This window comes from Carcharhinus amblyrhynchos, chromosome 3 (genome assembly GCF_965287045.1).
Source record: "Carcharhinus amblyrhynchos chromosome 3, sCarAmb.v2.hapA, whole genome shotgun sequence".
NCBI classification, from domain to species: domain Eukaryota; kingdom Metazoa; phylum Chordata; class Chondrichthyes; order Carcharhiniformes; family Carcharhinidae; genus Carcharhinus; species Carcharhinus amblyrhynchos.
Window position 1 is genome coordinate 61,613,030 of NC_137326.1, and position 25,974 is coordinate 61,639,003.

General features: G+C 43.2%; 1 protein-coding gene across 1 annotated transcript in view; it reads right to left on the reverse strand.

Moving 5' to 3' along the window:
* Window positions 1-25,974, reverse strand: part of rnf123 (ring finger protein 123) — a 394,669-nt gene that overhangs the window by 33,893 nt on the left and 334,802 nt on the right. Inside the window, exon 36 of the mRNA XM_080184629.1 lies at window positions 9,799-9,941. Within this exon, the coding sequence (XP_080040755.1) occupies window positions 9,799-9,941 (143 nt within the window). The remainder of the gene's footprint in view (window positions 1-9,798; window positions 9,942-25,974) is intronic.

The following is a 25,974-nucleotide window of genomic DNA, read 5'->3' on the forward strand; positions in this document are numbered from 1 at the left end:
AGGAGACAGGCCCTTCGGCCCAACGAGCCCGCACCGCCATTTTAACATTACCAGTGCCCCCCTCTACCCATGACCCTTATCTATTGTTTTATGGCAATCCACATTGAGGGGAACTAATTTAGGGACAATTTATTACTTCCAATCAGCCTAATAGCATATCTTTGGGGTGTGGGAGGAAACCGGAGCACCCGGAGAAAACCCACGCAAGCACGGGGAGAATGTGCAAACTCCCGCAGACACTGGCCCAAATCCATGTGTCTGCACAGCAAACAGTGATAGTCACTGAACTGTCGTGTTGCCCAGCATCTGGTCCAGTTTAAGCACACAATAACGACATGAAGCACTAGGCCAATCCCGAACTTTCAAGAGCAGCCCAAGTACGACCCATCGCGTGTATGCCCCTCGTTGGACAACAAGGCGGACCGACTTAAAACCTGTGAATTAAAAGAGAAAAAACATTATTATCACACCATATCCATTTACATTACCAGGGATGCCCCAATGCTAATGAACCTTATTTAAAGCAATCTCCTATATCCACCCATCTCCAACCCACTCATGTACCTAAGTTACTCTTAAACAACTCCAGCGTGCCTGCCTCCACCACCTTACTTGGCAGAGCATTCCATACCCCCACTACCCACTGTGTGAAAAACCTCCCTCTAATATCTGTGTTATACCTCTCCCCCCTCATCTTAAGCCCATGGCCCCTCGTACTGTGTGTCTCTAACATAGGAAATAGCTTACCTCTGTTTACTCTATCTATATCCTTCATAATCTTATATACCTCTATTAGATCCCCCCTCAGTCGCTGTCTTTCAAGGGAAAACAGCCCCAATTTGTTTAATCTTTCCTCATAACCCAGTCCTTCCATATCAGGCAACATCCTGGTAAACCTCCTCTGCACTCTCTCCAGAGTCTCCACGTCCTTCCGGTAGTAAGGCGACCAGAACTGGACACAGTACTCTAAATGCGGCCTAACCAACGTTCTATACAACTGCAACATTAGACTCCAGCTCTTATATTCTATACCCCTTCCCATAAAGGCTAACATACCATAGGCTTTCTTCACAACCTTCTCCACTTGCACTGCCACCTTCAAAGACTTGTGCACTTGCACCCCCAGGTCTCGCTGCATTTCTATACTCTTTATGGGCTTACCTTTTATCATATAACTCCCCCCAAAATGCATCATCCCACATTTATCCGGATTAAACTCCATTTGCCATATATCTGCCCAACATACCAGCCTATCAATATCCCGTTGTATTGCCAGACACTGCTCCTCACTGCCTGCCAATCCAGCCATCTTGGTGTCATCAGCAAATTTGCAGATCACACCACTTACTCCCTCTTCCAAGTCATTTATATATACTACAAAGAGAAGAGGTCCCAGTACTGAGCCCTGCGGCACATCACAAGTGACAGACCTCCAGCTAGAAAAGGACCCCTCCACTACTACTCTGTCTCCTCTTAGCAAGCCAGTTCTCAACCCATCTAGATACCTGGCCATGTATCCCATGAGCCTTAATCTTTTCTACCAACCTACCATGAGGGACTTTGTCAATTTGCGTCATTTTTCCCTTCTTCCTACCTTTTCTCTTCACCATTGCTCTTTTCTTTACCATCCCCCTTCAACTCTCATTTTAACATGTTTCCCTTTTATTCTTTCCTTCTGAACTTCCTCTATTGTCTCACTCAACTCTTTCCTCTTTCTAAAAATGATTTCATAGACACTTGTGTTACTGGCAAAACCAGAATTTACTCACTAATTGCCCTTGAGAAGGTGGTGGTGAGCTGTCTTTTCGAACCTCTGCAGCTCATGAGATGTAGATACACCTGCAGTGCTGTTAGGAATGGAATCTGAGGAATTTGATCTAGTGGTTCAGTAGTCTTATTTGGTGTGTGTTTCTCTGATCCTGTTCCTGCTTTCCTCTTTTGTTTGTGTCCTCTATCCATTTTCTTCCTGTTTACTCTCTATCTCCTGATCTCTCCTTGTTCTCTCACTTATTCCTTTTCTTTTAAGTCCTCTCTTGCATTCCCTAATGTTCTTTTTATCCTGGCCTTTCTTTCACCTGATGTCTCTTCATTTTATCTCATCCCTTTTCATTTTCTACTTTTTATTTATTAGCTCTTTTGAAATGAGGTTGTTCCATTTCTCATTTGCTTCTTACTGTTGAGAATATTCAGTTCATTTTATTGCTGTGTTTTCCTGTTATATGATGATAATGGTAACAGCCCATATAATTGAGAGAATGTCATAAAGTGCTCAGGTAGCTAGGTTTCAGACTGTAACAGGGAGATAATGAAACTATACTGTTAGCATCATCACCTGGAAACCCCTGGACCGTCAGCTCAGACCACTAAACAGGTTGAATATTGATAGAATTACTGGCCCAGGATTTCGTGCATAAGTGCCCATTCGGTTAAACAATTAGATCATTGTGATTTGACATCTGACCAGTAATGTGCCTCCTCACATGCTAAAAGCTTCAAGAGCATTAACAAGGAAGAAACATTATAGGAAAATCTGAATTTTAGGGGAAGAATATAAAAGCTGAAATCATTGATGAATCCACATAAAACATTAGTAAGCTCACAGCTGACAGTGCGCAGTTTTGGACTCCACTGTCAATTCACTGTTAAGGCAACATACAGGCTGCAGCATAGATTCAGTAGGACACTGCCTGATGTGAGGAAATATAGATACAAGGCAAGATAAATAACTCTCTCATAGCGGACAGCAGGCAGCTAGTGGTGGGGATGAGAGAGTAAACCCTAAAAATTGCAAAATACAATCCCAACGAGCACCTATCATCCTGTCACCATCTTTATGATGGAGAATAGCAAGATGCACAAAAATGTCCTGCTTTGGAGAGGCATTTGAAAGTCAGGCTACCACACTGTAATTGGGAGCCTTATTTATATTTAATGGTTGCTGGGTGGGTTTTTGCAAGGCTCAGTGAGAGAGTTTGGGGGGCGGGGGGGAGGTGTGCGCAGGGGCTACCAGCTTGCAAGTTACTGCTATTCAGGTTAGCACTTGTGCAGGAGTGCCCACCTCATCAGGTCCCCTGTTGATAGTGCCAGTCTGTAGGCCATACCACATTTCCTGACTTTCCCAATGTGGTTGACTCTTAACTGCCCCTCTGAAATGGCCTAACAAGTCACTCAGTTCAAGGACAAATGCTGACCTTGTCAACGATGCCCACATCCCACAAAAGGATAAAAAATTCAGCCTGCAAGTAATAATGTGATAACAGTAAAAAGTCTGACAACACCAGGTTTAAGTCCAACCAATTTATTTGATAGTACACTCACTAGCTTTCGGGTTAGTCCCTTCGTCAGGTGAATGGAGAGTTCTGGCCTCAGACAGAGCATATATGCTCTGTCTGAGGCCAGAACTCTCCATTCACCTGACGAAGGGACTAACCCGAAAGCTAGTGAGTGTAAATAAATCGGTTGGACTTAAACCTGGTGTTGTCAGACTTTTTACTGTGTTTATCCCAGTCCAACGCCGGCACATCCACATCATAGTAATTATGTGACACAGAAAATCCACTTCCCACTGAAAACAGAGATAAAATCACACTGAAGACCAGAGATTCATGGTGTATTTAGCTTCAATGCCACTGATTTGTTTTCACAGCAAAAATAGATTTGGGGTTAATAGGTGACGGGTGGCATGGCAGATAGCACTGCTGCCTCACTCTAGTTTGATTTCTGGCATGGGTCATTGTCTGTGTGGAGTTTGCACGTTTTCCTCATGTCTGCGTGGGTTTCCTCTGGGTGCTCCGGTTTCCTCCCACAGTCCAACGATATGCAGATTAGGTGAATTGGCCAAGCTAACTTCTCCCTCAGTGTACCCAAACAGGCGCCAGAGCGTGGCAACTAGGGAAGTTTTACAATAACTTAATTGTAGTATTAATGTAAGCTTACTTGTGACTAATAAATAAACTTTTATTTAGAGCTGCAGACAGCAAAGATCCTGGAACTCTATGTAACCCTTGCCAGCCATGAGTTTGTTGTAGGCGAATGTATTAGCATCATGGCCTTGATGGAGCTATGGCTGAGACATGTCATATTTCCACTCACTGAAGCTTCTTCACCTGTCCAATCTTTGACCACTGCCCTGCTCAAACTATCATGGCAATAGTGTAGCCCTCATGATTAAATCAGATCTTGGTCTGTCCTCCTACTCCTCTTACCTCCCTTGAGTATCTCACTTTGTACCAATACTCCCAACTCTCAATTAATTATTTCTTTTTATTGTCCACACAAGTACCTCACTGAGATAGTTTCACTGATTTCCTCCTTTAGTTTCTGTACTTAGCAACTTCTTATCCTCAGCATTTTAAAACTCCATCTCATCTCTTCTTGCTCTGTCACTTCTGAGATCAGTGCCTTTGAACCCTTTCCAAAATCATGAATCTCCAGATAACCACGCTACTCATGTTTACCCTTGTCCCTTCGAGCTCACCATCTCCATGTGAGGTCTTTTATCCTCACAAAGATTGAATGAAAGTAGCTGTTCAGCTGTTCCTCCTCCTTACTTGTGTCCCATTAGCCCACATCTCAAATCTCCCCCAATGTTGCTCGCTTCCCCAGTCCTAAACTCAAATCGTTCTCTAGATTTTAACCTGCTTCTTGCAGTACTCTCCAAGTTTATCTTGTTCATAAGACCCATCTTCTGTTCCCTCAACTCTCCTTCCACCAAACTGCTGACCAGCCAATATCTGTTCCTGACCTCCATGTTTACTGATGCTGTTAATAGTTCTCTCTTCACAGGTACTCTTCCCCTCCCCCTCAAATCCTCTGGGATCACTCCTTCCTCCGAATATGTAAACTTGATCTCACCAACTTTTCAGACTCTATCTCCAACCTTCCTTTCCTCTCCAAAGTCATTGAACATGTTGCTGTCTACTTTTTCTCTCTAATCAGATTTCTGCCTCACCGCAGTATCCAAACAGCTCTTATCAAAGTCAAAATGATCATCTATGTGATTACCACCATTTTGAACTAAATCTCCTCAACCCATCTGAAACTTTCCATCATTTTTCTTCAATGCCTCACCTCTGTCTTCCAGTTGGGAGGAGCTCGCCTTGCCTATTCATCAATTTGCCACCAGAGAATCTTCTGCAATGGATTCTCTTCCCAATAACCATACTGTTATCTCTGGAGAGCCCAATAATCGATCCTTAGCTCCCTTTGTTTCTCACCTACATGTTGTTCTTTATGACAACATTTAAAAACACATCAGGTTATACCCATATGTTGAAGACACTCAGCATCCCCTTGCTTGATCCCATAGTATCCCTACACTGCAGATGGAGGTAAGTCTACACTGCCCCTCCGAAAGAGCATCATGTCCCCCCCTTTATCCCCATAATCCCTACGCATTTATCATGGTTAATCCACCTAAACTAAACATTTTTGGACATGAAGGGACAAGTACATTTACCATGATTAATCCACCTAAACTTAACATCTTTGGACACGGAGGGGTAATTTAATGTGGCCAATTCACCTAACCCACACTTCTTTGGACAATAAGGGGCAATGTTGCACAGCCAATCCACTTAACTGCACATCTCTGGAATGTAAGAGGAAATTGGAGCACCCAGAGGAAACCCATGCAGATAGAGAACATGCAAACTTCACATAGGTTCTCAGTGTTATCTGTCACAGTTGTCACAGTTATATTATCACAGTTGGCCAAATCTGCCACACTATTCACTCTGCTCATAAGACATTATAAAATTCTTTACTACAAAGAGCCAGCAGCTCAAAACCAGCCATCCATCAGACGCAGGGCCACTGTATATTTTATTAGGTTGCCATCCCTCACTAAAAGCCCTGGTCTAATGGGGAGTGTAGAAGCAAGTGCCAGAAGCAGCACCAGAGTTGAGACTGAGGAGCCACATTAGTGAGGCTGCATTGCAGTGTGCTGTGGACTGCAGTAGGCAATGGACAGAAGTAAACAATCCTGTAACAGTGTGTCAGCAGACAGAGCTGTGTTCCAACCACATATAGTCACAAATTGTGGTAGCAAATAAAGCATCTTATAGGAGGAGCTGTTCATGGACTGCCTCCATGATAGAGCTCAGAAACGAAGTTGTGAGCATTTTCAGCCAAAAGTGCTGAGTGGATAACTCCACTTTAGCATTTACTGTCGGAGCTACCCTCATAGAAGCCACCAACCAAGTAAATCAGTTCACTGCCTGTGGCATTAAGAAGCAGCAGCTGTGTGTACTGCACACAGAGAAGGCAACAATGGAACTATAGTGCTGAAGACTGGCACTGTTAGATACTAGTGCTGAAGACTGGCACTGTTAGATACCCACTTAATTAAACACTTCCAATGCAGCTATGACTGTGGCACATCTTGATCATGTGGAGAATTGTGCAGGTCTGCCATTTTCACAACGGCTTATACACCTTCATCCAATTATCAGCAAAGTGATGGAACACCAGTAGTGACGTTAAGCAACATTAACTCATTTATAACCTATTCATAGATGCTCGCTTGGTGCAATATGGATGAGAGAGCTGAATTTCAGAAGAGCTGCAAGTTGCTGCCCTTTATGTTAAGGAGGTATTAGACTGAACATGGTACCAAGGACCCCATGCAAGAGGCATTCAAAAGGCCTAAGATAAGGCCTCTGTTGTAGGCCCATGACTAAGGTCAGAGTATGGGAATTAGATGACAAGTAACTGAATACGTAACAAATTGGATAGAAACAGAGTAATGATTAAATATGGTCACCCAAACAGGCCAAAGGTGGGGAGTGGCATTCTATAGAATCAATGCTTGGGCCACTGCTTTTCAGTTTGGGACCGGGGAGTCGGAATTACAACATTAAACTGTGCAGAAGACACCATATTCATGTTAATATGGAGGAAGATTGTAACAAAATACAAGGCAACGTGCATAATGGGCATGCAGTTGGCAAATTAATTTCAATACAACCAAGTGTGAGAGAATTCAGAAGAATGGTGAGTCAGTGGATTCTGCTGACACAAAGTGGCTGAAGTGAAATATATAATTGCAGTTAAAGATAAGTACATGAGGAGAAAACAATAGAAGGATATACTGATAAAGGGTGAGAAGAAGTAAGTTGAGAGAAAGTTCATTTGTGTTGAACATAAATATCAACACATACCTGTTCGGTGGAATGGTCTTTTCTGTGTACATTCTTTCAAGACTGAGGTCAAAGGTAAAGCCCTCTATTAACAGAGGCAGGTAAAGTATCGAGACAGTGACTGAGCTGCAGATGACAGGCTCACCTCCTGACTCCTATAAGAGTATCCATCATTAAGCAGGAGGCTGAAGAGTTTTGCTATTGTTCAGCCGAACAGTGCAAATACAACAACATTTAAGAAACTTAACAGCGTACAGGCCAGAGCAGCTTGTTAAATTAGCACCCTATCATTGAAATTACTATCCAGTACCAACTGACTTGACTGTAATATGTGTCATCGACAAGTATGCACAGCACCAACTTAACAGACCGATTTGGGCAAGGTACATTACAAGAGCAGCAATATCAATGTCCTTGTTATTCTTCAAGTCACAAAACCTGGCCTGGACATAGATTTCTCTGCCTCATCACCACTGGATCAATAATCTGTGCGCCAGTCATCCACACAGCAGCAAGGAAAGGTTCGGGAAGCCCAAGCTTTACACTACAAACTCAGATAGGGGGAGATCTGATCAGAACATACCATAGTACAGAACTTTTCTCAAGCCAAATCATTAAGATCTTCTGATGTGCTTTATATGTGCACATTATTGTGCTCAGACAGCTGCATCACCATTGTGACCTCTACATTCTCAGAAATGCTGGTTCTGACGAAAGAGCAATTTATCAGGAGTCAAACAAAGACAGTGGCCAATGATAGATGCCATGTCATGTTGTTTGAGAGGAGCACCCTGCATCCAGTTTAACTAGGACACACCCTGAAACAAAGTGCACTTGGGAGATATTGTGAAAAACAAACTATTTTAAACGGTTTGTCCTTTAGGGTTGAAGACATCAAGGTGTCAGTCACGGCTCAGAGATAGCTCACCTCAGTGAGAAAGGTCATGGGTTCAAGCCCCAGTCCAGAGAACTTAACAATATAAATCTAGCTTACACTTTTGTATATTACTGGGTAAGTGTACTGTTAACACTGTTGAAGTTGCCAGCTTTCAGATGAAATGTTAAACCAAGGCCCCATTTCCCCATCTGGGTGGACCTAAAATAATCCATGGCACTATTTAAAGAGGAGCATGGGGGGTATTCCCACTGTTCTGGTAAATATTTGTGAACAAATCATTTAGTCATTGTTTTATTTAAAATAATAAATCTACATCAATCCATAACTGCAGGACTTCCTTTAGCATCCAGCCTCATAGCAGTGGCTTTATAAATTAACATATTACCAACTTCAGATCTCTGACCAGTTTGATTATAATAATTTAATCAAACAGTACAGCAAGAGGCCATTTGGCGCATCATGCTTACACAAGCTGTTTTAAAGAGCTATCTACCCAATTACTCCTTTCCTCCACACCCCTGCAAATTTCAATGTTATATTCAGTTCCCTTTTGAAAGTTATTACTGAAGCTGATTCCTTTCATGTTGTGCATTCCAGATCCTAACTGGCTGCCTGAAAGAAATTGCTTCAGGATTATGATTCAACACTCTCCACTTGCCTGGATGAGTGCAACTCCAATGACACTAAAGAAGCTTAATACCATCCAGGATAAAGCAGGCCACTTGATTGCTACCCTATCCACAAACATTCACTCCCTTCACCACTGACAAAACAGTGGCAGCCTTAAGTACCATCTACAAGATAATCTGCAGCAACTCACCAAAGTTCCTTAGACAGCAGCTTCTAAATCCATGACTGCTACCATCTAGAAGGACAAGGGCAGTAAATACATGCCCTGTGTTTACATGCCCCACCACCCCCTGCAATTTCCCATCCAAACCACTCACCATCCTGATTTCACTGTCACTGGGTCAAAATCCTGGAATTTCCTCTCTAGTAGCATTATGGATGTACCTACACCTCAGGGACTGCAGCAGTTCAAGAAGACAGCTGACCACCAGCTTCACAAGGGCACTAGGGATGGGCAATAAATACTGGCCTAGCCAGCAACTCCCACATCCTGTGAACAAATAAATGAAAAATTCCTGACCCTCTTGGAAAACCCCTCACTTTTGAGCATCTCGATATAGATTGAAACACTGAATACCTACAGTGCAGAAGACAGCCAGTCGGCCCACCGAGTCTACACCAACAACAATCGCATTCAGACCCGATCCTATTACCCCACACATTTGCCCTGCTAGTCCCCTATCACTAAGGGCCAATCCACCTAACCTGAACATCTTTGGACCATGGGAGGAAACCAGAGCACCCAGAGGAAACCCACGCAGATGCTGGGAGAACGTGCAAGCTCCCCACAGACAGTGGCCCGAGGCCAGAATTGAATCTAGGTCCCTGGCGCGGTGTGGCAGCAACCACTGTGCTACCATGACGCCCATATCTTCCCTTAATGTTCCTGCTGTAAGAACAAGCCCAGCTTTTCTCAACAAGACAGAATTTTAACCAACAAGGACATAATAAAAGACACAGTGACCTATACTGCACCCTTCCATACTACCTCCCATCTCCCCTCCACCAACTCACTGTGCTTCTGAATCAAATCTAGACTGCTGATAGATTCTGTCTGATAGAAGCTCTGTACAAGAAGATAATATAATGGTTAGAGTGTCAGGTCTCAGTGCCAAAGACTACTATACTCACATGCTTGGAGGGAGAAATGCTTCTTCTCTGTTGGTGGGGATGTTGCTCCTATGGCTGCGAGCTCATTTTCTCCAAGAAGATATTGTATTGATCTCAGCTGGAAGCAGGGATCAGCCAAGAGCACGGCTGTTGCTCGTTGGATGCTGAAAACAAGGAAGAAAAGAATTTCGATTAGCAACTTTGAGCTGAGATCCCGACAGGAACTGAAGTAACTGTTCCAGGCAAATGGCTCAGTCTACTTAATAGAGGTTTATAAGATGATGAGGGGGATAGATACAGTGGACATGCAGAGACTATTTCCTTGGGGGGTGTAGCTGTTACTAGGGGGCATAACGATAAGGTTCACGGTGGGAGATATAGGAGGGATGTCTGAGGTAGATTCTTTACTCGGAGAGTGGTTGGATTGTGGAATGCACTGTCTGCTGTGATAGTGGAGTCAGACACTTTAGGAACTTTCAAGAGGTTATTGGATAAGCATATGGAACACACCAGAATGATAAGGAGTGGGATAGCTTGATCTCGGGTTCGGACATAGCTCAGCACAACATCAAGGGCCAAAGGGCCTGTACTGAGCTGTACTGTTCTATGTTCTACTGAAGAGTCAAAGTAAAATCAAATACAATAGTTGTCAAACTAAATCAAATATAATAGTTCTCAAGTAAGGGTAAGAAAGTAAGTCAGGTGGAATAGAGGAAAAGGAATGGAATCCTCTGGATAGAGGATTGGTTTACGGATAGAATTATGGAATCCTACAGTGTAGAAGGAGGCCACTTGGCTCGTTGGATTTGTACCAATTCTCCAACTTAGCATCTTACCCAGGCTCTATCCCTGTAACCCCACATATTTACCCTGCTAATCCCTCTAACCTACACATTTTGGGACACCAAGGGGCATGGCCGGTCCATTTAACCTGCACATCTTTGTACTGTGGGGGGAAACCGCAGACATGGGGAAAACATGCAAACTCCATACAGTCATCCATAGCTGGAATCGAACCAAGGTTCCTGATGCTATGAGGCAGCTGTGCTAATCTATGTGCCACCATGCCACCCTATGGTTAACAACTATTGTATAGAATACAGAGAGAGTAGGCATAAACAAGGCTTTTTCAAATTGGCAGACACTGTAAACTTAGCTTCTCCCATTAGCACATGACTCTGTCTCTTATTAATCAACCTAATCAAATCCTACTCTGAAAACCCAGGGGAAAACCTAAATAAACAAAAATGCATTAACTCAGATTAAAACAAACATCCCATTATCGAAAATCAATTATTTTCCTGCATTCTTAGCATGGAGCTACCTGGTTTGCATGTAAGTCAGCACCTTGTAAACCAGAGCTGAATTTTAAACATACCTCTCACAAGAAATATGATACAAATACATTTCTTAAAGGCACGCTATCATCACAGCTACTGAATAACGAGATGTTGCAAAAAACAGTCTGGGACCTGAGCTACATTATTGACTTAGATGAAGGAATAGATAATGCATTAAAGTTTGCCAGTGATACCATGTTTAATGTGGAGTTTAATGTGGAGAAGTGTGAGGTAATTCATTTCGGTAGGAATAACAGATGTGTTGAGTATAGGGCTAACGGGAGGACTTTGAATAGTGTGGAGGAGCAGAGGGATCTAGGTGTATGTGTACATAGATCCCTGAAAGTTGGGAATCAAGTAGATAAGGTTGTTAAGAAGGCATACGGTGTCTTGGCGTTTATTGGTAGGGGGATTGAATTTAGGAGTCGCAGTGTCATGATGCAACTGTACACAACTCTGGTGCGGCCGCACTTGGAGTATTGTGTGCAGTTCTGGTCCCCACATTACAGGAAGGATGTGGAGGCTTTGGAGAGGGTGCAGAGGAGGTTTACCAGGATGTTGCCTGGTATGGAGGGGAGATCCTATGAGGAGAGACTGAGAGATTTGGGGTTGTTTTCGCTGGAAAGAAGGCGGCTAAGAGGGGACCTTATTGAAACATATAAGATGATTAGAGGTTTAGACAGGGTGGATAGTGATAGCCTTTTTCCTAGGATGGAGAAAGCTAGCACGAGGGGGCACGGCTTTAAATTAAGGGGGGGTAGTTATAGGACTGATGTCAGGGGTAGGTTCTTTACCCAGGGGGTGGTGAGGGACTGGAATGCCCTGCCAGCTGCAGTTGTAAATGCGCCTAGTTTGGGGGCGTTTAAGAGATCTGTGGATAGGTTTATGGACGAAATGGGATTGGTTTAGATTAGTGGGTTAGTGTTTTTTTTTAAAAGCTGGTCGGCGCAACATCGTGGGCCGAAGGGCCTGTTCTGCGCTGTAATGTTCTATGTTCTATGTTGTGGGGAGGACACAAAAAGGCTGCAAAGAGATAGAGACAGGTTAAGCAGTTAGGCAACAAGATAGCAGATGGAGTATGATGTGGGGGAACTCTGAAGTTATTCATTTTGGTGAATAAGCAACTGACCTCCGATGAGAGGCTGATTAAATTGGGTCTATATTTTCTGGAGTTCAGGACAATTGAGATTGATCTCAATGAAACTGACAAAATTCTGAAAAGGCTCGATAGTGTGGACATTATGAGATCATTTCTGCTGCTCAGGAAATGAAAACATGGGGTGAGGGGGGGGCAGAATTTCAGGATAACAGGCCAATCATTTAAAACTGAGATGAAGATAACTTACTTGAATCAAGGGGTTGTGAACCTTTGTAGTTCTCTATCACATAGGGCTCCTTCACTGAACACATTTACAGCTGGGATAGACCAATGTTTGGTCCTTCAGTGAATTAAGAGATATGTGGAGTGGGTGTGAAAATGGAGTTGAAGCCTGAGATCAGCCATGAGAGCACTGAATGGCGGAGCAGGTTTGAGGGGCTATATAATCTACTCCTGCTCTTATTTTGTATTCTTGAATGCTTATGCAATATGTTACCAAGAATTATTTAATTGTCAGAATAAAGAGTTCAAATGGACAGTCCAAATAGATTAAAAGGGAAGTTAAATGTTCTTTTGGAGAGAGAAATGTCCAAGGAATATGAAGTAAATGGAATTGCTCAACCTGCCAATAACAAATACAATGATCAAATACATGTGATGCAGGTGATGCACAGGGTGTATCTGAATTGAAGGAGCACCAGGACCTTCCCAAACATTGCACATTTCAAATTGCAAAGGCAACCTATGGGTGCTCATTGTTTCTAAAACCCCTTCAACTCTTCTAAACCTCTACAGGGCCTGTGCACCAGTTGAGACCCTGAATAGCCCAAGTGCCAACCACAGAATGGTCTGCAATGCATTAATTAGCAACACGACCCAACTGTACCAAAGTGTATCAGGCCCTCCATGTTTGTATATACAATGACAGCATGTGGTGTTGGAATATGAATTTGCCATGTACTGTATTGTCTTATACTGTATATTTTATGTCAAAATAATACTCAAGCAAGTGCATAAATGTTTTGTAACTCAGTGAAACAAAAAGCATTTATCTCCCTGTGAGTGCGGATTAAATTTCACAGCAAACAGAATGTACTGTACAGTTAGTTAAGCAACTGCACTGGGAGAGATTAATACAAAAACATAACCAAGGAAATAATACATTGTCACTGAAAGATGGTGTACATGTGGTCAGAAGAATAGAATACAAATATAAGGGCAGGAACTACACAAGGTTCAGATATATCTGCAATCGTGATTATACTCACAAATCTGGGGGAAATTCAGATGGAAGGACAATCTAATTCTGGTAAAATCAATGGATATCTCTTTAATGAAGAAAAAAGAACATGATTCATATCCCATACAACAGCTTCCACAATTAGAAGCTGATAGTTAATAAATAAGAGCCCAATTGATTGCAGTATAATTTAACAAGTGTTTTCATCCATCGCGCAGACAGGGACTTAGTCACCATTTGTAATATGTACAGCAGTGAAGATCCAGACTCATGACATGAACTTTTATTAATGATTACAATACTAACCAGTAACTTGTTGAGGGCCACTCTCAGTTACTGGTGTGAAGTGACTTTGATATGTGCCTGTGATTACTCACCGTGACTCCTCTCAGACACTGCTGCGTGTCTCGAACTCTGCAGAGTGAGGGAGCTTTTTTGCCTGTTCTGAACTCCCTAACAAAGTGAGTTTGTCATTTCAATCATGCTGCTATAAATAGTAGCCAATTTGAAACTGAAACCTTCCCCTGTTGGGTGGGAGAAAGATGATAAAAATTGGACTTAAGGATCACATCAGTCCAGTAGATAATCCTGCTTCCTGTTGTGAGCTATGAGCCTTTAGTTTTGAAAATGTGGTTTTTCAACATTCAACTGACTGGAAATTTTGCTATTTGAACTGAAACACTTGAAAATACAAGGCCAGATTCCAAGGTGATGGTAAGGAACAAATAACCCTCAGGAGAATGTAAAGAGAGAGACATTTCTTATAATCCAGGCATCCATCAAAACTTGTAACAGCCTAAGGGAGAGACAGGGCTTCCACAGCCAGATTGCTGAGTGGGTGATCTATCCCGGCTTCCTCCAGAGGTCCCCAGCGTATCAGAAGACAGTTCAGCCAATTTCATTCATTCCACATGATATGAGGAAAAGGATCAAAGCACTGCATATATCATTCTGTATGGATCCCAACAGCATCTGGCTATAGCACTGAAGACTCCAGAACTAGCTAGTCCTCCAAGCAAGCTGCTCCAGTACAACTACAATACAGGCACCTATCCAGCAATGTGGAAAATTGCTCAGGTATAACCTGTCCACAAAAAGCAGGACAAATCCAATTCATCAATTTTTAAAAATTCATTCATGGGATGTGGACATTGTTGATTGGGCCAGCACTTATTGCTCATGTCTAATTGCCCTTGAACCAAATGACTTGCTAGTCCATTTCAGAGGGCTTTTAAGAGTCAACCAGTCCATCTTGCAAACCAGCCTCCCATCCATTGACTCTGTCTACACTTCCCGCTGCCTCGGAAAAGCAGGCAGCTTAATTAAAGACCCCACGCACCCAGGACATTCTCTTTTCCACCTTCTTCTGTCGGGAAAAAGATACAAATATCAGAGGTCATGTACCAACCGACTCAAGAAAAGCTTCTTCCCTGCTGCCATCAGACTTCTGAACGGACCTACCTTGCATTAAGTTGATCTTTCTCCACACCCTAGCTATGACTGTAGCACTACAATCTGTACTCTCTCCTTTCCTTCTCTATGTATGGTATGCTTTGTCTATATAGCATGCAAGAGACAATATTTTTCACTGTCTACTAATGCATGTGACAATAATAAACCAAATCACTAAAAGGTGGGATTTTTTAAACTGATAATGGTTTCATGCCATTCTTTTAAGCTCCAGATTGTTATTGAATTCAAATTTCCCCATCTGTCACGGTGGGATTTGAACAGAGGCCCCAAGAGCAATCAATCCCCTGGGCCTCTGCATTACTGGTCCAGTGACAATACCACTACACCACCACTTTCCCTTAATCTTGATTATCAGCAAAGTGAAGGAAGGCGACATCGATAGTGCTTTCAGCAGCACTTATTCAGCAATATGCAGCTTACAGATGTTTAGTTTGGGTTTTGCTAGGATCACGTAGCTCCAGATTTCATTACAGTCTTGGTCTAAACATGGATAAAAGGACGAAGCTTCAGAGGTTAAATGAAGTGAACATGACTATCCACGACATTATCGCAGTAATTGACTGACTGTGGCATCAAGGAGCCTCAATAAAATTGAACACAATGGAAATCAGAGGAAACTCTCCCTTTTGCTGGAGTCATACCTAGCATAAAGGAAGATGGTTATGGAAGTAAGTCATTGCACCTCAACAAGCAGAGGGTCCTCAAGGTAGTTACTTATGCCCAGCCAAATTCAACCGCTTCATCTATGATATTCCCTCCATCAAAAGGTTAGAAGTGATGGTATCAGCTGATGATTGCATAACATTCAGTACAACCCACAATTCCTCAGATACTGTAGCAGTCCATGCCCACACGCATAAAGACTGGACAACACTCAGGTTTAGGGTAAGTGGCAAGTAACATTCGTGCCACACAAGTGTCAGGTTATCTGTAACAAGACAGAATCTAACAATCTCCCCCAACATTCAATGGCATTACCATCACTGAATCCTCCAATATCAACATCCTGGGGCTCACCATTGGCCCAAAACTGAATTGGACTAGCCATATGAATACTGTGGCTACAACAGCAGGTCAAAGTTTGGGAATCTTGCGGCAAGTAACTCACCTTCTGACTTACCAAAGCCTGTCCAGCATCTACATTTGCCTGGGTGAATGCAGCTTCGACAACATTTGTGAAGCTCATCATCATCCAGGACAAAACCGCCTGCTTGATCAGTACGCCATCCGCCACCTTAAATAGTCACTTGCACTACCACTGTCAGACTAGATACACTCAGCAACACATTAAGACATCTCCAATAGTTCCTTCCAAACCCAGACAAGGGGAACACGTACATGGGAACACCACTTCCTGCAATTTCCCCTCCAAGTCACTTATAAAGAACAAAGAACAAAAACAGCCCAGGAAACAGGCCCTTCGGCCCAACGAGCCCGCGCCACCATTTTGACATTACCAGTCCCCCCCACCCATGACCCTTATCTATGCTTTGGCATTCCACATTGAGGGAAACTAATTTAGGGTCAATTTATTACCTCCAATCAGCCTAATAGCACATCTTTGGGGTGTGGGAGGAAACCGGAGCACCCGGAGAAAACCCACACAAGCACGGGGAGAATGCGCAAACTCCCACAGACACTGGCCCAAATCCATGTGTCTGCACAGCAAACAGTGATAGTCACTGAGCTGGCGTGTTGCCCAGCATCTGGTCCAGTTTATACAACTGCAACATTAGACTCCAGCTCTTATACCCTACACCTCTTCCTATAAAGGCTAACATACCACAAGCTTTCTTCACAACCTTCTCCACTTGTACTGCCACCTTCAAAGACTTGTGCACTTGCACCCCCAGGTCCCGCTGCGTTTCTATACTCTTTATAGGTTTACCCTTTATCATATAACTCCCCCCTACATTATTCTGGCCAAAATGCATCACCTCACATTTATCAGGATTAAACTCCAGTTGCCATACGTCTGCCCAATATACCAACCCATCTATATCTTGTTGTATTGCCAGACATTGCTCCTCACTGCCTGCCAATCTTAGTGTCATCTGCAAATTTGCTGATCACACCACTTACTCCCTCTTCCAAGTCATTTATATACACTACAAAAAGAGGTCCCAGTACTGAGCCCTGCGGCACACCACTAGTGACAGACCTCCAGCTAGAAAAGGACCCCTCCACTAGTCTCCTCTTAGCAAGCCAGTTCTCAATCCATCTAGATACCTGTCCCTGTATCCCATGAGCCTTAATCTTTTCTCCCAATCTACCATGAGGGACTTTGTCAAACGCCTTACTGAAATCCATATAGACGACATCAACAGCTCGTCCTTCGTCGACCGTTTTTGTCACCTCCTCAAAAAGTTCTACCAGATTCGTAAGGCAAGACTTTCCCTTTACAAAGCCATGCTGCGTATCCCTAATCAGATCGCAACGCTCTAAGTGCTCATACATCCTATCCCTAAGAATCCTCTCCATCAACTTGCCTACCACTGACGTCAAACTCACTGGCCTATAGTTACTAGGGTTATCCCTCCTACCCTTTTTAAACAACGGTACCATGTTCGCTATCCTCCAGTCCTCTGGGACCTCACCTGTGTCCAAAGAAGAGACAAAGATTTGCGTCAGAGGCCCAGCAATTTCATCTCTCGCCTCCCTAAGCAGCCTAGGATAAATGCCATCATGTCCCGGAGATTTATCAGTTTTAATGCTACCTAAAAGCCCTAACACTTCTTCCCTCGTAATGGATAGTTCCTTCAATTGGTCTAAAGCTCCCTCGCGGGCTCGTTGGGCCGAAGGGCCTGTTTCCCGTGCTGGGTTGTTGTTCTTCTTTGTTCTTCTCCTTCGTGAATACCGACGCAAAGTATTCATTCAGGATCTCCCCCATTCCCTTTGGCTCTAAGCACAATTCTCCTCCTCTGTCCCGAAGGGGACCGATTCTTCCCCCAGCCACTTCTTTTGTTCCTAACATAGGAGTAATATGCCTTTGGATTTTCCTTAATCCTACCTGCCAAAGCCATTTCATGCCCCCTTTTTGCCCTCCTAACTCCCCTTTTGAGATCCCTCCTACACTCTCTGTATTCCTCCACCGCTCTCTCCGTTCCCAGTTGCTTAGACCTAACATATGCCTCTCGTTTCTTCCTGACCAAGTCCTCAATATCTCTAGTAATCCATGGCTCTCTAATCCTACCTTTCCCATCCTTCCTCTTAACCAGCACATGCCTTTCCTGCACCCATTTCAGTTTTCCCTTGAAAGACTCCCACATGCCTAACATGGACTTGCCCTCCAACAGCCTATCCCAGTCTGTATCCCTAAGCTTCTGCCTAATCCGGCTGTATCTAGCCTTCCCCCAATTTAGCACCCTCCCCTTAGGACAGCACTCATCTTTTTCCATTAGTATCCTGAAGTAGACAGAGTTGTGGTCACTATTAGCCACATGTTCACCTACTGCAGCCTCAACCACCTGACCCGGCTCATTGCCCAGAACTAAATCCAGTATAGCCCCCTCTCTAGTCAGGCTATCTACATACTGCTCCAAGGACCCTTCCAATACACATCTTAGGAATTCCTCCCCGTCTGAACCCCTAGCTTATCACCCTGACTTGGAAATATATCACTGTTCCTTCACTGTCATTGGGTCCAAAGCCTGGAACTCCCTCCCTAACAGGACTGTGGATGTATCTGCATCATATAGACTGCAGTGTTTCACGAAGGCAGCTCACCACAACCTTCTCGAGGGTAATTGGGGATGGGCAATAAACGTTGTCCTCATCAGTGATGCTCACATTCCATGAATGAATTTTTAAAAGTCTGCAGGTCCATTGTAGAGCAACTTGTTTTACGTGCAGCCTGAGGTTAATTAGAGGATTCTGTATATTGGAGACCAGTGTATCCAATTTTTTTTAGTAAAGAATATTTGTGATACTTTGGAGTGTGACATCTGAAATATTAGGTTGATGTGGATTGATCGCGAGCTGGATGTAAGGCACACTTCAGATACTGCGCTCTTTTATAACAACAGGAATACAGAATCTATTATTCTGCTGCTCAGATGGACCTCAGTGTAAGTTTGCAGTTCCTTGAAGGCCACAACACCTACGTGGCTCCCACAGTCCAAAGATGTGCCAGTTAGGTGGATTGACCACGGCAGATTGTCAGTGTTCCAACATGTTAGGTTAGGGGGAATTAATGCGGTAAATATATGGGGCTACAGGGATAGAGCCTGGGTGGGTTCCTCTGTTGGAGAGTCAGTGCAAACTCGACAGGTCAAATGATCTCCTTCTGAACTGTAGGGATTCTTTGATTCTATAATGTTTAATATCAGTTTGAAGTTAACTGCCACTGGTGTGCAACATATGCAGACTGGCCGATCCCTGTGAAATCTTCAGCTCAGGGGCAGAAGAAATGAGGATGAATGATGTTTTTTTATGTTGTTCTTACTTCTAATACTTTGGTACAGGATGAATTTATAGCCATGTCAGCAGAAATAATATTATGTTAAATGTAGCATTCTTGGAACACAATGCTTGCGGTGAATGGTACGTTTGGTCCCAGGATGATAGGAAACCTGATACCCTCTCAGATCATGCTGAATTCAGTCTCCAGTTTGAAAATCTACACTGCAGGCGTGATTACATTTGTTTCACCAAAGCAACTGCTAAAAATAAAAGTCAAAGAAAATACGCAGGTTGACCTTGTAATGGAGGAGGATTTGGAGACAAGAGGCAGATGGATCCTTGCCCCAAAGGGAGCTGTCACTGAGCTGCAAGGCAGTCTCCTCATCGCACTAACTAGAAATTAATCAGATTGTAAATGTTTCATCTTCTCTGTCTGATGCATCCAGAAAGCTTACATTGAATGAAAGGTGTAGCCAATTACACTGCATAAGCTACATTTCTTTAAGCGTTATATTTTCACTGATATGAAAGTATAGAACTGCAGAGATTCTAAAGAGAGTCTGTGACAGCTCCTAAACAGTCTGAACAAATCCCATTGCCCACTCTCTCCCCTTCACCTGCATCTTGTTCTGCTTCAAATATTCATTGAAATACAAATGAGTCCAGAGTCGCTCACACAGCTACTCCTTACAGTACATTGCAACAACATCTCACATTGAATCAAAGGCCTGTGTTACAAGAAATGTGTGTGTGTTGAAGGTCAGAGCATTCTTGCAGTTTACAGTGATTTACACACAATCCTAGCACTGAGGGAGCTTCATGAAAGGTGTGTGTGCAATGTGTATATCTATTGAAATCCCATGAATCTAATTGTCAGTCAATGTAATAAACATTCTGTGACTTCATTAAAGCTCTGAGTAATGTTCCTCTGGAGACACTGAGAACTGAGGATAAGGCCAAAATCTCCCAGCAGATTTTCTTCCAAAAATTTCAGTACAATTCCATACATTTTTGATTCCTATGCAGATGGATTTTTAAATCACCACTTTTGCCAGTTCTCTGATAACCTCAGTGTTATCAGTGGGGTCAGTTTACTACATGCAAGCATTCAGAAATTTGGTGCAGTGTACTTGTGTTTGTAAGCAATTCATTGCTGCTTCTGCATCCTCTCCCAACCAGGTGCACAATGCCAAATTCATTTGGTTTGACAGCCATATTTATAAAAAATGGAAGTAACAGAGATGCACTCCAGCTAGATTCAAGAATTTTTGGTTATGACATACTGACACCTACTACCTTCTGGTCTGAAATAAATTAATTCATCAGTCATCCCAGAAGCATCATTTTAAAATTAGCTGTGATCTAAAGCCAAGCATTGCCATCGTAAGTTCAGTTTTTTTGTTGTTGCGTGTGGACTGTACGAACAGTCTACAAGCAAGTACTCAGTCCAGAAATTGCTCTCAATTAACTTTGAGCGATATAACACCCAGTTGAATAGTACTGTACACTTTCAGAGTGCCAAAATTCTTGACAACATCTATTTAAAAGATATATACACTTATTCAGTCCTCTAGGAATAATGCATTTCAATGGAGACCATTAACAGAATAAGTCTGCATGGAAACAATGCTCAGTAAAAGGTTCACGTACAATTTCTTGAGCTGCTCTGATTGTATCCACATGCTCCTGTCATGCACTAATGCTCATTATTTGATTAAATTTGGAAGCTTACCGAGCAGAAAATTAGCTGGCAAGTAAACAATTAAACAAATAAGATTATGACCTAGCTTGTATCTCAAACCTTTCCACCTGGTTGCATCTCACTCTCTCGTAACATGTTCCTTAAAACCTACTTCTTTAACCAAGCTTTTGGTCACCCGAGTTAGTATAACCTTAAGTGATTTGGTATCAGGCTTCGTTTGATGATGCTGCTGTGAAGCACGTTAGGGCAGTTTACTATGTCTAAGATGCTATATAAATGTAGGTTGCTGCTGTAAGGTCATCTTCAAGGATATGCATCCTTTACACTACCCAGAAGGGAGAGATGGTGTCATAATACAAATTTTTTATTGCTTTTGAAGAATGCAAGTGATCCTTTAAAGATGAGTGATTTACCAATCCTCGCTGATCTCTCCTGGAGAAGAGCTGCCAAATTCAGAGGACGGGTCCTGTTTGCAAGTCACAACTATCAACAACAAATGGTCTGCAGAGATTGACTCCAAGAATATTTGACAAATATGTGAGTTATCACCCAGGAATATCACCGATCTGAACATGAACACAAAGCCCAGGAATTAGCATAGAGCTTCAGCCAAACTATTCGACTTCTTTTCAGCAAGAACCCAACAGTATTGAATGCACTTGACAATTAGCTTAATTATAAACTGCTGGGTTTCTTCGGGTCTTTGAACCATAGGAAACAAGTAATTGTCTTGGCGTTCAAAGATGCTCAATATAAATAACGGGATAGTTCAGATTTCTGCAATCATCCAGATCCTGAAAAATCTGGTCTTAGTGAAGCAGTAGACAAAATAAAGGAACAATCACCAACTGGCATCTTTCAGCGGGAATTCCACATGCCTGAGAAGAACTACCTGTTGAAAATTGTCTAATACAGCTGGGTCACAGCTAGAGCCTGAGATGATAACCTCCGCAAACAATAGTGACATTTTTCACATTGAGAAACTTTTTTCTATTCTTTCATGTGAGCATTGCTGACGAGGCCAGCAATTTCTGCACATTCCAAATTGCTTGAGAAGATAGTGGTGAGCTGCCTTTTTAAGGCCACTGTAGTCCATCTGGTGAAAAGACAGCTATAATGCTGTTTGACCTGACTGTGAAGGAATGACATATATTTCCAAGTCAAGATGGAGTATGGCTTGGAGGGGAACTTGCAGTTTATGGAATTACCAAGCACCTGCGGCCCATGTCCTTCTTGGTGATAGATGTTGTGGGTTTGAAAATTTTAAACTTACTTATTAGTCTAACAAGTAAGCTTACATTAACACTGCAAAGAAGTTACTGTGAAAATTCCCTACATGCCTGTTCGTGTTCACTGAGGAAGAATTTAGCAGGGCCAATGCATCTAACCAGCACGTCTTTCAGACTGTGGGAGGAATCCCATGCAGATACAGGGAGAATGTGCAGTCTCTGCACAGACAGTGATCCACGATGGGAATTGAACCCAGGTCCTTGACACTGTGAGGCTGCAATGCTAACTATTGTGCCACCTTACCACCCCCATTAAAGGAGGTTTGTTTGGCAAGTTGCTGCAGTGCATCTTGCAGATGATGCACAGTTCTGTCATTGTGCGCCGGTGATGGAGGGAAAAAATGATTGAAGTGGCAGATGGAATGCTAATTAAACAGGCTGCTTTGTGCTAAATAGTGTCACGCTTCTTGAATGTTGTTTTGGATTTACTCATCCAGACAAGTGGACAGTATTCCATCACATCCTCGACTTGTAAATGGTCAACATATTTGGGGAGTCAGGAAGAGAGAGTTATTTGCAACAGAATACTCAGCCTGTGACCCACACTTTTAACTACAGTATTTATATGGCTACCCCAGTTAAGCCTTTGTCCAATGGTAAACCCCAGAATGTTGACAGTGAGACATTCAGTGACAGCAATGCCATTGAAAGTCACTCTTGTTGGAGATGGTCATTGTCTGGCGCAAGCATGGTGTGAACGTTTCTTACCAAGCCTGAATGTTGTCCAGGACTCGGTGCATGTGAACAAGGACTGCTTCAGTATCGGAGGAATCCCAAGTGGTACTGAGCACAGTGCAATTGACAACAAACATCTTCACGTCTGACATTATTGGGGGGGTGGGGCGGGGGGATATCAATAGCCAAGCAGCTGAAGACAGTTTGCATAGGGTATTATTCAGAGGAATTTGAATTGCAATGTCTTGGAGTTAAGATAATTGGCCACCAACAACATTGCTCTTTGTGCCCTAATTGCCAACCAGTGGAGATTATTCCCGCTGATTCCCATTCAGTTTAATATTGATACTAAATTTGGTCAAATGCTGCCCTGACTCACTCTCAATTCTGAATTCAGTTCTTTGGTCCATGATTGTTTCCAGCAGAACCCAAACTGAGTGTCAGTGAGTTTATTACATTGCAATTTTGATCTGATACCACTGTTGCCAGCACTTCACACCGCTTTACTGATAAGTTCTTTCAAGGGGTGTGAGCTTTCAATCAGGGCCAGCATTGTGTCCATCCCCAAGTCTCCTCAAGATGGTGGTGGTGGTGAGCCACCTTCTTGAACTGCTGCAGTCCATCATGTTTGGGTCCACCCACAATGCTGTTAGGAAGAGAATTCCAGGTTTTTGACCAGGCAACAGTGAAGGACCAGCAGTATAGTTCCAACTCATCCTTCTGCCGTCCTTACCTAGGCTGGCCTACATGTCAATCCAGAACCACAGCAATGTGGTTGACTTTGAAGTGCCCTCTGAACAAGGGTGACTTAAGATGGGCAATAAATGCTGGCCAAACAGCGACACCTATGTCCACGAATAAAAAAAAAGTCAATATGGTTTGTGGCTTGGAGGGGAAACTTGCAAGTGGTGGTGATGATCCATTGTGTTTATAAACCTTGTCCTTCCAGTACTACGGTTGCAAAGTTGGAAGGTGCCACCAATGAAAGCTTGGCAAGTTCCTGCAGTATATGGGGGACACAGTTATATTGTGCATCAGTGGTGAGGGAGTTAGTGTTTAAGGTGGTAGATGGTGTGATCGAGAGTAGGTTAATGTAATCAGCTAGATTGGATTTGCCCTGGTGCATGTGAACAGGACGAGCCTGGACAATTTCCCAAGTTTTCGGGTACATGACAGTGTTATAACTGTACTGGAACGGCTTGGTTAGAAGTGTGACAAGTTCGGAAGCACAAATCTTCCATACTACTATCAGGTCATTGTCAGGGCCCACAGCTATTGTTGTATCAAATGACTTCAGCTGTTCCTTCATGTCACATGGTGTGAACCAATTTGGCAGAATGTTGACCTCAAGAATAGGCCAAAGTGGATCATTTGTTTGGTGCTTCTGGCCGAAGATGATTGCAAATGCTCCATCCTTAGCTTATGGTCTAATATGTGGATTCATAGATTTGCGAAGAGCTAAATTAAGATCCCAATGACATACCTGGGCTCAGCTCCAAATAGCTTGCATAAACTAGGACATAAAAGGGACTCCCTTAATGAACTTAGTGCAATCAGGTCGTTGCTGTATATACTATATGCAATTGACTTGAGAACAAAGAAATAAGAACAAGAATAGGCCATTCTGCCCAGCAAGCCTGTTCCATCATTCAATAAGATCATGGCCAATTTCTTGTCTGGCTCCATAATCCCAGACTTTTTTGATCAATAATCTGTCTAATTCAGAGTTGAATATATTAAATGACCAGACTCGACTGCTCTCTGGGTGGAGAATTCCAAGATTAACAATGCTCAGAGAAGAGAGTTCTTATCTTTGTCTTAATCAGATGCCCCCTTATTTTTAAACTGTGCTAGCTAGTTCCAGATTCCCCCACAAGGGGGACCATTGTCTCAGCATCTACCCTGCCAAGTCCCCTCAGAATCTTATTTCAGTATCATCTCTCGGGGCGGCACAGTAGCACAGTGGTTAGCATTGCTGCCTCACAGTGCCAGGGACCCAGGTTCGATTCCTGGCTTGGATCACTGTCTGTGTGGAGTTTGCACATTCTTGCCACGTTGGCGTGGGTTTCCTCCGGGTGCTCCGGTTTCCTCCCACAGTCCAAAAATGTGTGGGTTAGGTTGACTGGCCATGCTAAATTGCCCCTTAGTGTCCCGGGATGTGTACATTAGAGGGATTGGCAGGGTAAATCTGTGTGGTTTTGGGTGGGATTGTTGTCGGCGCAGACTCAATGGGCCGAACGGTCTCCTTCTGCACGGTAGATTCAATAATTCTTCTACATAGGCCCAACCTGCTCAATGTTTCTGCATGAGACAACTCCTTCATTCCAGGACTCAGCCTAATGAGAACCTTCTCTGAACTGCTTTCAAGTATGTCATTCCTTAAGCAAAGCGACCAAAACTCTGAACTACAAAAGTAGCCACTGCCCAACGCAGCACACACCTAGGGTGGCATGGTGGGTCTGAAGTGGCACACTAGCAGAGTGATCAGCACTACAGCCTCACAGTGCCAGGCACCCGGATTCGATTCCCAGTTTGGGTCACTATGCGGAGTCTGCACATGCTCCTGCGTCTGCGTGGGCTTCCTCTGGGTATGCCGGTTTCCTCCCACAGTCCGAAAGACGTGCTGGTTTGGTGTACTGAATATGCTAAATCCTCCCTCAGTGTACCCGAACAGGTGCCATAGTGCGGCAATTAGGGGATTTTCACAGTAACTTCATTGCAGTGTTAATGTAAGCCTACTTGTGACACCAACAAATTAACTTTAAACTTTTAGATACCTTGATCCAAATGTCTGTAGTTTCCAGGTCTCCTTGTTGCCAGATGAAGAATGAGAGTGGTTACAGCACAGATTGGTCCATCCCAGGCTCTCAAGAAGAGTAATTCTACTGGTCCCATTCCCTTGCCTTTTCCCTTAGCTCTGCAATATTACGCTCAAATAATTAACAAAGATGATGCAGTGACACAGTGGTTAGCTTTGC